The 13,436-nt window shown below is 45.8% G+C and overlaps 1 protein-coding gene across 6 annotated transcripts in view; it reads right to left on the bottom strand.

The window, feature by feature from the left end:
- ARHGAP22 (Rho GTPase activating protein 22) overlaps window positions 1-13,436 on the bottom strand; it is a 237,433-nt gene that overhangs the window by 11,810 nt on the left and 212,187 nt on the right. For all 6 annotated transcript variants that reach the window (XM_073353053.1, XM_073353054.1, XM_073353057.1 and 3 more), the window contains 2 exons: window positions 8,920-9,052; window positions 2,009-2,082 (listed from right to left, as the gene is read on the bottom strand). In XM_073353053.1, the coding sequence (XP_073209154.1) occupies window positions 2,009-2,082; window positions 8,920-9,052 (207 nt within the window). The remainder of the gene's footprint in view (window positions 1-2,008; window positions 2,083-8,919; window positions 9,053-13,436) is intronic.

Here is a 13,436-nt window from a genome sequence, read left to right on the forward strand (position 1 = left end):
TCTGGATCTGTTCGTACAGCACTAAGCGCAGTGGGGTCCCGGGGCCATAACCGAGGCTCCTCAGCGCTGCCACAGGACAAATATATAATAATAGTAACCCCAATTCCACTGGAACGTGGGAAGAGGAAAGGGCCAGCGGTCACTAGTGAAGCAGACATGGGACCATTTAATCTGTGTGAAAACTGAGGTTCTCGCCTCTTTTAACAAGGATCCACGATACACCACATCACCTGTAGGCGAAAGCTTTTCACAAAACAACCAGTCCATATCTGATCTCTCAGTCCTCAAAGGAAACCGACACAACCCCTTCAAAAGACAAGCTTGGGAACTTCAATTCATAACTCTGCTATACATCAAAAATCAGACACTTTATAAAGACACTGGATTTATGGCTCAATCTGTAACCCCCCTCACCCTCCTTTGTCCTACGACTGTAGCAGCGTTAGCTGACCACTTCACTTTGAATGGGCTGTTGCAATGTGTGTTAACTCCATATCTGTCTAGCTGTGACACACTTCAGCCTGCTCTACACTACAGAGTTAGGGCAGGTCTCCACTACAAACTTGCATGTAATGCTTCTGGTGAAGACACTCTAAGCCATCGGCTTAATAACTCCAGAAGTTATGTCGGCAGGAGAAGCTCTACACAGGGGGTTAAGGTCAGTATAACTATGTCACTCAGGGGTGTGGATTTTTCACACCCTTGAGTGACACTTATACCAAAGTAAGTTCTAATGTAGACCTGGCCTTCGGTTGACACAAAGCTGCTTACATAGACCTATCTATGAAAGTGTCTACATGTAAATTTTGCTCCTGTCGACATAACTGTTCAGCTATGCCAATTTAATAACTCCATCTTCATGAGCTGCGTAGAGTCAATGTAGCTAGGTCGACACAGGGTTATCTATGCTGTATTACTTATGTCAACTGTTACGGTCTTTCAGAAGCCTTCCCACAATGCCCCACACTGACAGTACACTCAATACAAGCGCTCCTGGTGAGGATGAGCACCGCCAACACAAGGAGAAAAGTGTAGACCACACACAAGCGATGTAATTACTGTGGCGGCTGTATGCCGACCAAGTTAGGTCGACTTAATTTTGTAGTGTAGACATGGCCTGAGTACCTTTCCCAGACCTGAGGAAGAGCTCTGTGTAGCTCGAAAAACTGGTCTGTCTCACTAACAGAAGTTGGTCCAATAAAAGACATTACCTCACCCACCTTGTCTCTCCAGGAATTCACAATGGTAATTTGAGCAAATTCCTGCCGTTTCTTACCCAGGAACACGGCAGAAAGGAGCAAACCACCATTCCCAGAAGAACTGCTATTCTCACCACCCTTTTTGTTTTGTTTTTTAAATCATCTGAGGAAAAACAAAGTTCATTTTTGTGGAAAAGGGTGAAAAAACTGAGGTGAAAAGCCTCCCCTCCCCCAAAGTCTTGCTATCTTACAGTATGGGGGATGCTCTATTTAGATTGTAGAGAGACAAGGTGGGTGAGGTGATATCTTTTATTAGACCACTTTCTGTTGGTGAGAGAGACAGGCTTCTGAGCGTGCACAGAGCTCTTTCTCAGGCTGGAGAACCGTACTCAGAGTGTCATAGCCACACAGAAGATGGAACAGATTGTTTAGCATAAGTAGTTAATTAGACTGTAACCACTTTAGTGCAAGATCTGTCTGCTCCTCTGCATTAGCACAGTGTCTAGAGCAGTGTGGGCCCACTCTTGGTTTGTCCCTAGGCACTACCATAACAAATGTGATTAATACCGAGGCCTATTGGCAGGGCACTGGGTGAGAGCAGCCTGTCCTCGAGATAAACCAAGCGCTTCATTTATCAGAACTGCATGAGCATTGAATCCACACACATATTTAAAGCAGGAGTTTAGTTATATGCAAATTAGTTTCAAATGTGCAAATCGGCTCATTAAATCATTTGCCTATGATGTCACATGAAGCCGAACAAAAATTGGCAGCTCTGGCATTCCTGGGCGCTAATTAATGCCACTTACTTGCATATGTATTTGAGGAGGTTGTAGTTTGCCTGGGGCAGGGTCTTCACCTGTTTAGCCAGCTCTCGGGTGCCCTACAGGAGGAGACAAACAACAAGAACAGTGATGTAGAGCAGAGTGCAGCCTGGGCAAATCCTCTTCCCTCAGCCAAGCCCATGCCATAAGACATTGAAAGTGGGGTGCTCCATGGAACCTCAGGGTGGGCATGCCCTGTCACCCCCAGCAAACTGGTACCCCCCCAGGGTGGTGCACTCTACCTTGGGAAAGAGGAAGAGAGATAATGACATTGCAGATCTACCAGCTCCACCCTGTCTTCAAACACACCCACCCCGGAGGTGAAGCTGGGTATGTGCAAGCCCCATGTGCTGGGCTCCAAGGATCTGCACTGTTTTGCTGCAGGCGATGGCTCCTCACCCCCAGGATGTTACCTGCTCAATGCTGCCTTCAAAACTAATAAGAATATAAGAACAGCCAGACTGGGCAGACCAATGTTCCATCTAGCCTAGTATCCTGTCTTCCAACAGTGGCCAAATGCCAGGTGCTTCAGAGGGAATGGGCAGAACAGGTAATCATCGATCCATCCCCTGTCGCCCATTCCCATTCTGGCAAATAGAGGCTAGGGAGCATGATTTTGCATCCCTGCCGATCCTGGCTAGATCTACCCTCCATGAACTTATCTAGTTCTTTTTTTGAACCCTGTTATAGTCTTGGTCTTCACAGCATTCTCTGGCAAGGAGTTCCAGAGGTTGACTGTACCTTGTGTGAAGAAATACTTCCTTTTGTTTGTTTTAAACCTGCTGCCTATTAATTTCATTTGGTGACCCCTAGTTCTTGTGTTGTGAGAAGGAGTAAATAACACTTCTGTTTTACTTTCCCCACACCAGTCATGATTTTATAGACCTCTATCATGTCCCCCCTTAGTCATCTCTTTTCCAAGCTGAAAAGTCCCAATCTTATTAGTCTTTCCTCAGATGGAAGCTGTTGCATACCCCTAATCATTTTTTCCCCCTTTTCTGAACCTTTTCCAATTCCAATAGCTCTTCATGTGCATAGCTGGGGGAGGGGGGCCTAGAATTTGACCACTGATTTGCAAACTCAATTCCTGCCATCAATTTACGTAAGGAGGCACTGATCTGACAGCGAGATCCCCAGCTCTGTGACCCACTGGCACCTCCCCCCGACACTATCCAACTCTACTCTCTGCATCTCCCAATTTCACCAGCACAAATTCTGCCACTGGCCTTAGACAAGACACTGCACCTCGGTGACTCAGTTTTCCCACCTGTAACACAGCACTTACACCATCCCTGTCTTGCGGAGAAGCAGAACTCACTCCTGCCAATAATGACCCTTTGCACTTCCAGGATGTTTTCCATGCAAGAATCTCAAGGCACTGTACAGACACCAATGGATTTAGCCTCAACAGCCCCTGGAGAGGTAGGGAAGTATTATTCCCATTTTACAAGCAGGGAAACTGAGGCATGAAGAGGCAAAAGGACTCCTCCATGGCAACACTGTGGTAGAATCAGGAAAAGAATCCAGGAGTCCTGACACCGAGTTTCATGCCTAACAGGCAGTTCTACTCTGAGCAGTGACTGCAAAAATGGCTTTGTGGGGCTTCTTGTTTAGTGCCTTTCTATGGGACTTGACCAAATGTGGTCACCTTTTTAGTAACGCTGGGGGACTGGGAAAAAACAAGCTGCGTGGTAGGGCACCACCTACTCCTGTAGCCTGCCCCTAGGTCCCCATGAGCCAATGCGCACTGCATCCCCATGAAGCAGGGATACACACCTCTTGGAATATACACACCTTGTACACCCCCCCCCCGCCCAATCTTGCCCCAGTTTGTGCAACAGAACCTCACTGGTTCTGCTGGAAAGTGACCGCCGCATCTGCATAGTAAGCAGCAGGAGTTATCTCCGAGCAGAGTACCTGGGCTGTTCCCCAGTCTGAAAACTCCTGCTTGGAATTTTCTGAAAAAACCCACTCCCTTGGGGAAAGAGAAAAGGGCGGGTGGGGGGAGAAGAAACACACTTGTGGTTTATGAAGTGAAACAAGCTACATGCTCTCCAGTTCACCACGTGAGCAGACTGATTCCTCCAGTAGAAAAAGCACATACTGTCCAAAATGAAGGGGTTGAAAAATTCTGTACATCAAGCACCAGTAGATACTGATCAAGTCACTAAACCTTTACTGCTTGAGTCAGCACTCATTAAAGTCAGTGGAAACTGCCCCATGGACTTCAATGGTTGGAGGACAGGCCTTAGCTAGTTATGATCTGCCCTTAGATACCAACACAATTTGACCATCTTATTTGCCTGCTTAGCTACCAGTTTGCTATGAACAGTGCAACTGATGGCTTGGCAGGAACGCAGGTTTTAAAAACGGACAACAGGCAACTGCTCCATTTTTCATGCAACGAGCTGTGACAACCTTCTTCACCACCATAGATTTGGGGTAGACAGCTGGATTTTCACATTAAAATGTAAGGAGACAAGGCCTGTGACGTATTGCAACGTCCTCCTAGAGATTTAACAAACTCCCACACAGCAGACGGTTGGAAGAACAATTCCTTCTTGTGCTGATAGACCAGACAGTGCATTTGAGGACACTAAATTATGGATTATTAAGTAGTGATAGGAAAACTTAACAAAAAAAGAGGCTAGTTTTCACAGGTTAGGGAAAAACATTTGATAAGCTTCAGAAAATCGTCCAAAGAAAGAGAAAAACACCCTTCTTGTAATATTTCACTATTTCTGCTTCCATTCCCAGCCTAATCCAGTAAATTCCAAGACATGGAGTGCACAGAAATCTAGTTATTAAAAAGAAAAAGTTAAAGGCCAAGATTTTCAAAAGTGACTAGTCGGGTGCTTTAATATCTGGAAGTCCAACTTGAGACACTTTAAAAGGGTCAGAGAAAACAGGTGCTTAGTACTTCCTGAAAATCAGGCCTGTTTAATGGTGTCAAAAACTGTGGAATACAAAATCACCAGTCACTTGTGAAAATGCCAGCCATAGATGTTTGAACCTCTGAAAAGGTTCGATTCAGATAAAGTTGTAGCTTGGGATGAAAGTTCAGCTCAGTTTTTAAGTTACTCTAAACAAGTTATTTTACCATATTTTTAGAGATGGGCCTGATCTACAAGCAATTGAACTAACAGGGCAAATTCTTCCCTGGCTTTCACTTTGTGCAACCCTATTCGCTTCAAAGGTATCGGTCAGGGCAGAATCCGGCTTTGTGTGTTGATAAATTGCTCCATGCCATGGCCCCACAGGACTGAGCAGAGAGCTTTGCAATGAGAGCTGCACCTGATCCTTCTCATCAGTTAGAGGGTTAGTTTGATGCAGGGCCCAAAGGCGGTAGACAGAGAAAATGGGGTTAGAAAGATAGCATCCACGGACCGATCACAATGCAGATATTTGGCAGATAAAACTTCTATCTTTACTGCTGCAGACTTTGCAGGAGCACTTGTCATTTTGTCACAAGCTGGCATCCATTGACAACGAGACCAACCCCTGCTGAAAGCCTGGGGCTAGCACCTCCACCACAGGAAAGTGTGAAAGCCATCTTCCTGAATGCAAACAGCGCCAGGCACAAATGGTCTAATAGCACTGGGCATGCGTGATGGTTGGGATCGTCCACGAGAGCCAGTTAGCTCCAGTACTCTTTCACTTACTAGTGCAGTGTGTTTTATCAATGGCTCAACCCTCTGGCATGACACTAATGTAAACTACCGTGTTTTGCACCAATCCCTACAGGAGACTACTTCACAAGGACAGGTTTCAGGAATCTCCAAGGTGCAAAACAGACTAAGGCTAACATGAGAGCCCCCAGCTGGGTTAGGAGAACCAGGGTTTAGCAAAGCAACTCACATCTTTGCCCCAAATCTCCTTTTTAAATGTTCAAAATCATTTACTAGCTTATTTATTCCATGAATGCTGGCTTCCATTTGGAAATGGAGAAGCCAAAAATACTACCAGGAGAGCTCAGCCTGAACTCACATGATTTTTTAAAAAGTTTCAAAGTGTTCCCCCAATTTTTCTTTCTCATGCACCTGGGCACTACCCTGCCCTGCACTGGCTGGGACCAGAACCAAAGCGTCAAAATACCCTGAGAAAGAAAGATTGTGCTCCTGCCATTGTCCCATTTACAGCACTACAGCCATGCCAGCCATCGTTCAAGGACGCTCTTAAAAACCTGCCTGCATGATAGCCGCCACACTGGGGTTGTACCGGAGCTGAGGGGCCTCGATCAGTGTTGGAAGAGAAGCTGGGGAGCTCTGAGCAATCTGGATAACACACACAAAGTTTAGGACAGCTCCTGAGGCTGGTTTGCTGCAGTTGGTGAGGGCAGATGCATTGAGCAGTACTAAATGTTTTATATAACGATACCCATCTTTGCTCAAAACAGAACAGCGCAAAGGATCAGAGACATTTTTAGTGGCGTAAATTTTAAATGAAGAAAGTTTTTGGCCAAAAAATTTCAGTTCCCATGGGAAATTTCAAACGGCTTCAAAACCAACTTTTTGAAACAAAACAAAAGTTTTTGTTTCAATTTAACAGGTCATGATATTTTCAAGCAAAAGTTTTTTGTTAGTTTTGTTTTGAATTGACCTTTTGACTTAAAATATCAGTTGTTTTCAGTTTGAAACAAACTGAATGAAAAGACATTTTGACTTTTTAAGTCAAAACATCCAATTCAAAACAAAGATTTTCATTTCGTTCAGAAAAATTGAAAAACTGATGGCTGAAGTCAAAATGAACATTTGTTTTTGGGAGTATTGATTCAAAACAAATTCTGGTTTCAAATTCCCCAGGGGAAACCTGACATTTTTCATCAGAATCAACGTTTTCCCCATGAAAAACTTCAGTTTCAATGAAACTGCATTTTTCAGAAAGAAAACCTTCCACACAAAGTTCAGCCAGCTCTATGGGCCAGTGCAGTGTTCCATGCTAAACTGTGCTATCGGCGCCACTGGGCACATAACGACTTGGGGAAATCCCTGTCCGTGCTGCGTGTGTTCCAGTTCCTTCAAGGAAACAACCCACACTGAGACTCCAAATCTTCTTGACAGCTCAGAAGTTGTGACAAGTGCATTTTCAGTAGTGGCTTAAAGAGACACCGCCAAGGCACTGGCAATGTTCTATGCCAGACAGAATAATCCAATACAATTCTGTCTCGCATCATTCACACAAAAGCAACTCAGATTGCTGCTTCCCAGATCATTGCAGCCAGGACAGACAAATACAGGCCAACTGTGTCGGTTATAAATTAAATGAGGATATAAAATGATGTTTGCCAAACTTGGCATTGAGTCTGCTCTTGTGTAACAGGCTTCGGAAATCCAAATCTCTCTCCGCAGTCTGTGCAGGTTAAACCCCGTCCACATTACCACCAAACTAAACCATCTGAAGTGCTGCTGCTTTTTATAGGCAGAGCAGCTGTGCTTGTGTCATAGAGTAAGAAATCTGTGTGCTGAATACAGAACCCAGGCCTGGCAGCTGCATCACATGCTTTACAAATGGTGGCCTCACCTGTACAGCCTCAGCAGGGATTGAATCCGGGACCATCGGCATCACTACGCAGACCTTTGCCACTTGAGCTAGAGCATAACTAACTGTGCAACTCGCTTTAAGCAGCAGGTTTGTATTGCAGGCCACTAGGAGCAGCTAACAGAGGGAGATATGGGCCTGTACTATGGACCACACATACATGGAAGAGGTGATGGAACCCAAGACTCTTGACTCCACAGGCATCTGTTCTTCTTTGGCAGACACTAGAATCAGGCTTGTAAAATCCCCACTTAGAAAGTGACAGTCATGCACACGACAGCAGCTCTGACACGCCATCCAGTAGAGAGCTCAGATATCACAGGGATAGGAGCAGGACTCTTGGATCAGATCTATCCCTTTGTCTATCACCCTGCCCCACCTAACAAGTCCATGGGAGGAACAACCCTCCCGAATCTCCACCACCACCAGAGAGCTGGAGGGCTCCTTCAGTCCCTTCCATTGCTTGGAATAAGATAGGGAAGAAGCTGAAGAAAAGACCCTCAAATGAAAGGTGCTGTAGAGGTGCTGTTATTTCCCCTCATACCCACATGGGAAAATATAATTTGCCCTTTTCTGGCTCCTTTCCTCTGAGAAACTCAAAGCCCTTTACAAACGTCAGTTCGAAAAACCTCCCCATCCCCCTGTGCGGTAGGAATTATTATCCTCAAGGAAGAGATGAGACACTGAGGCAAATGGATTTGTCCTAGATCACAGAGCAAGGCAGGAGCAGAGCTGGAAATAAAACCCAGCTCTCCTGACTCTCAGTTGTTACTGCAACGCCTAGAGCAGTGGTCCCCAACCTTTCTGTTGCTATAGTATAGTCAGGTTTCCAGAAGAGTGTGGTGGGCGCCGGATGCCCAGCGGCGGCATTTCAGAGGTGACGCTTCTTGGCGTTGCCGCTCCTAGGTGGCATTTCGGCAGCTGGTTGTCCGGCAGCTGCACTCCTCGGCGGCGGGTTGTCCAGCAGAAGCGCTCCCTTGTCAGTAGGCAGGCGCACATAAATGCCCCGGTGGGCGCCATGGTGCCCACAGGCACCGCGTTGGGGATCATTGGCCTACGGGATAGCCCTGCTAAGGAAGAAACAGCCATAGCCCAAGAGTACATAAAAACGTGCACAATGGACACAGAACCACAGGATTTCAAGGCTAACTTGTGAAAGACGCCTGCTCCAAGCTGGAGCTTAGACTGTTAAGGCCTGATTCAAAGCCCATCAGAGTCACGGGGAAGGTTCCCATGGACTTCAGTGGGCTTTGGCTCAGGCCCTGGAGGAGAAAATGGAGAGGCTGTTGTTCATTGAGTCGCGAGGCTCCAGGAATGGCATGGAGGGTAAAAGGAGGAAGGGTAGAAGGAGCACTAACCTCTCCCTTGTCCTTGGAGAGCAGCTGTCCACATGACAGGAAGTCTTCATATTTGGCAAAGGGGATGACGGGCTCTGGCAGCTCTCGGAGATAAAGCTTCAGGAGGGATGCCACGGTGTGAACATCCGTGTTGCTGCAACAGGAGGAAAGAAGGGTGAATTTTAGAAACCTGCAAGCTGACTGTCCCACAAGCCCTATGCACCTTCTCCGGGAGGAACGCAGGGAGGTGGCTAACAGGCCCTTCTTATGATGTATGAAAGGGCAGGCCCTGAGAAGTGGAGGAGGAGGGCACTCCTGCCACATGTCCAACCAACATGGGCAAATCTACTTGAGGGAGTCACAAAACGCTCAGGCAGGCCATCTGGGAGCCCACGCATTCCTTTGCCATGGCCTGCCCCAGAATTCATGCCCTCACTCCTCACCACACAGCGTGACAGAGACAAAGCACTAGATCAGAGAGGAAAGCGCCTCCGTTGCTCAGCTGCTTACAGGTGCGTCCTGTTGGTGATGGGAAAAATCTCCGCATCTGTCAGGGAGAGTGTGTGAAGCCAGGTGAGCGGGGGAAGCAGGATGGTGGGGGGTGCACACTCTTGTGAAGTACGGAGAGCAGAGAAGTGTGCTGCCCAGGAGAGCATGCTGTTGTGACTGCTGTGCTGAAAATAAAGCTTTGTACCTTCTAAAAACCAAACTGATCCAGCGTTTGGCACAATAGTGTAACCTTTGCCACTTCTGATAGTTGTCGCTCTCCCCAGCCAGTGCCCATTGCTGTGACTGTCGGAGCAGAATTCAGCCATTCTGAGCTGTCTGCGCCCTGCATGCCATACGGCAGGTGACACTCCTGCCCAGGTTCCCCCCTTTGGCTTTGGGGCCCTCTGCCTCCCAAGCCATGCCATTTGGCACTTGCTGTTTCATACTCTACACTGGAGCACTAGCCCAGTGTCTCTCTGCTCCACTCACACAGCTCCTATTGCTCTGCTCAGGGTTCTGCTTTCTGGGTTATCCAGACAAGCTGACCGTGCTTGGGACAAATTGCTAAAGGAGAACAAAAGAATAGCACAAGCATGTAGGGACAAAATCAGAAAGGCTAAGGCAAGAAATGAGTTATACCTAGCAAGTGACATGAAAGACAATGAGAAGAGGTTCTTTAATTACATTAGGAGTAACAGGAAGATGAAGAAAAGTATAGGTCATCTATTTAGCAGGGAAAGAGAGCTAATAACTGAGGACATCAAGAAGGCGGAAGTGTTTAACACCTATTTTGTTCAGCTCCTAGGCAGAGGCGTAGCCAGGCAACTCTGCATGCTGCCTCCAACCAGAGCACTGGCTTCGCAGCTCCCATTGGCCAGGAGCTGCCGGGGAGGTGCCTGCAGGCTGAGGCAGCGCGCAGAGCTGCCTGGCAACAATATCCATCTAGGAGCTGAGTGAGGGGGATGTCGCCGCTTCCAGGGAACACCCAAGGTAAGCGCCGCCCAGAGCCTGCCTCACCCTGTCCCATGCCCCAATCCCCTGCCACCTTCCACACCCAAACTCTGCTGTGTGGGGAAGGGGCGGTGGCCCAAGTCTGCCCCAGCAGCGGCCGGTGCCTGAGCTGCCCCTGAGCCAGGTGCGCTGGCCACTGCAGAAGTCACAGAAAGTCATGAAATCCGTGACTTCCATGACAAACTTGCAGCCTTAGCCATGATTAATTGTTCTCCATGTCCACTGAAGGTAGGAGAAGTAGTAATGGGCTAAATCTGCAGTGAGGGAGATTTAGGTTGGATATTGGGGAAAACTTTCTAACTAGAAGGATAGTTAAGCACTGGAATAGGCTTCCAAAGGAGATTGTGAAATCCCACCCCCCATCACTGGAGGTTTGTAAACCGGTTAGACAAACACCTGTCAGGGATGGTCTAGGTTTACTTGGTCCCACCTCATTGTAAGGGGCTGGATTTGATGACCTCTTCCAGGACCTCCCAGACCTACATTTCTATGATTTTATAATGTTTTCATATTATTCTTAATCCCCTTCCTTGTGCATCCTAACATCCTGTTTCCTTTTTTGGCTGTAGCTGCACATTAAGCAGAGGTGTTCATTGAGCTATCAACAATGACACCCAGGTCCCTTTCTTGAGTGGGCAGAGCTAATTAAAACCCTGTAAGGTTTGAGTAATTTCTATTATTCCCTCCTATGTGCCTCACTTTGCATTTATCAACATTGAATTTTATTTGCCATTGTGTTGTCCATTCCCCTAGCTTGTTGAAGTTGCTCTGACGTTTCTCACCAGTCCTCTCTGGTCCCGCCTAAATAACTTTATGTCCTCTACAAATTTTCCTACCCTGCTGCTCACCCGCCTTTCCAGATCATTCGTAAGTAATCAATTAACTGAAGTAAATCAAGTAAAGAACACAGACCCTAGTCTGGAACCTTGGTGTCCCCTGCTGTTAACCTTCTACTGTGATGACAATTGACCATTATGCCTACTCTTTTCCTTCTGACTCCTAGACAGTTTTTGATCCAGGGCAACACTTTGCCTCTCACCCCTGACTACTCTAGTGGTACTACAGTGGCCCCTTGTGTGAGGCCTTTTGGAAGTCTAAATACATTATACCAAATGGCTCTCCTACTCTGACATGTTCAAAGACTTCTAAGAAAGGTAGACCTGGTGACAATGGGGAACCAGAGGGGTAGAGCCGAGCACCTCAAATCCTCGTCTTTGCGATAACGCCCCATTCTATTTTGTTTGGTTGCTTTGTCATCAGTTTTTGTAACATTAACAACTCCATCCAACCTCTCAGTTTTTGCTCTTGCATGCAAGACACACAGCTGTGGAACTCAGGGGTTACTGGACAGCCATGTTTTCCATGCAGCAGATTAGCATCAACCCTCTGGCTCTCTCGCCCGTGCATTTCCAGCCGTTCTAATAACTATCCTGCAAGGTACCATAGCTTATCACATGCAGGGCTGGATTAAATTTGATGAGAGTCTGCAGATGTTATTCTCTTTGCATATTCAGTTCCTTCCCTTTACTGTTTTACCACCACCCTGTCTGATGCCATACACTCTATTGTTAAATCACCTTAGTTATTTCAGTTCCAGGTTTTAAATGTGATAGACCAACTGTAAAGCTGCATGAAAGCCGAAGCAAACAAAACCATTTTAATTTCAACACTTAACTGGCAGTAATAAATATAGTAATGCCACAGCATTAATTAATTACCTACAGCAGTGGTATTCAAGGACATTTTCAGGTGGGCTGGATAAAGCAATGTCCAAATCTTGGCAGGCCAAATGGCTCTTCAGGGGTTTGCTCTCTAGTGAGCCTGCCATCAGCCAGGGATCGCAAGGTTTCAAGAGTTGTGTGCCGGGTTGTACTTATTAATCTCAAAATAAAAGGTTAATTGTGCCACTATACAATATTCCAATTAAATCTTGAAAACAAACAAACTAATTATACAAATACACTGTACTGAGATTCAAACAGCATGCTATTCATTCTATTAAAACTAATTAAAATTAGAAGTTAAACGCACAAGAAAAACTGACGTCTAATTTCTCTTTCTTATTGACCGAAATGTTGACACTCACTCATACAGTCCCTTTTTTGGAAAAGTACTGGGCAGCACATAAACAAGTTATCTAAAGAAAGCACGCAAGTTACGGATCACTTTGTGTTGCGCAAGTATATAACTAAGTGCCTGATTAAAAGTGTACCACTGGAAGTCAAAATACATCAACACAATCTAGCGCCAGTACATTTAAATGTAAATGAAATGTTTCTAAATTCAAGACATGGGATGAGGGTAAACACAGGGAAAACAAATCGAAGTGCGTCTGCCCAGTCCCAATCAAGTGGAGGTCAAGGATAATCTAGGCATGGCCCAATATCTAAACAAATACTTTGCCTCAGTCTTTAATAAGACTAAAGAGGATCTTAGGGATAATGGTAGCATGATAAATGGGAATGAGGATATGGAGGTAGACATCACCATATCTGAGGTAGAAGCGAAACTCAAACAGCTTAATGGGGCTAAATCGGGGGGCCCAGATAATCTTCATCCAAGAATATTAAAAGAATTGGCACAAGAAATTGCAAGCCCATTAGCAAGAATTTTTAATGAATCTGTAAATTCAGGGGTTGTACCATATGATTGGAGAATTGCTAACATAGTTCCTATTTTTAAGAAAGGGAAAAAAAGTGATCCAAGTAATTATAGGCCTGTTAGTTTGACATCTGTAGTATGCAAGGTCTTGGAAAAAATTTTGAAGGAGAAGGTAGTTAAGGACATTGAAGTCAATGGTAAATGGGACAAAATACAACATGGTTTTACAAAAGGTAGATCGTGCCAAACCAACCTGATTTCCTTCTTTGAGAGAGTAACAGATTTTTTAGATAAAGGAAACGCAGTGGATCTAATTTATTTAGATTTTAGTAAGGCGTTTGATACTGTGCCACATGGGGAATTATTAGTTAAATTGGATAAGATGGGCATCAATAGGAAAATTGAAAGGTGGATAGGGAATTGGTTAAAGGGGAGAC

Source organism: Lepidochelys kempii, chromosome 7 (assembly GCF_965140265.1).
Source record: "Lepidochelys kempii isolate rLepKem1 chromosome 7, rLepKem1.hap2, whole genome shotgun sequence".
Classification (NCBI taxonomy): Eukaryota; Metazoa; Chordata; order Testudines; family Cheloniidae; genus Lepidochelys; species Lepidochelys kempii.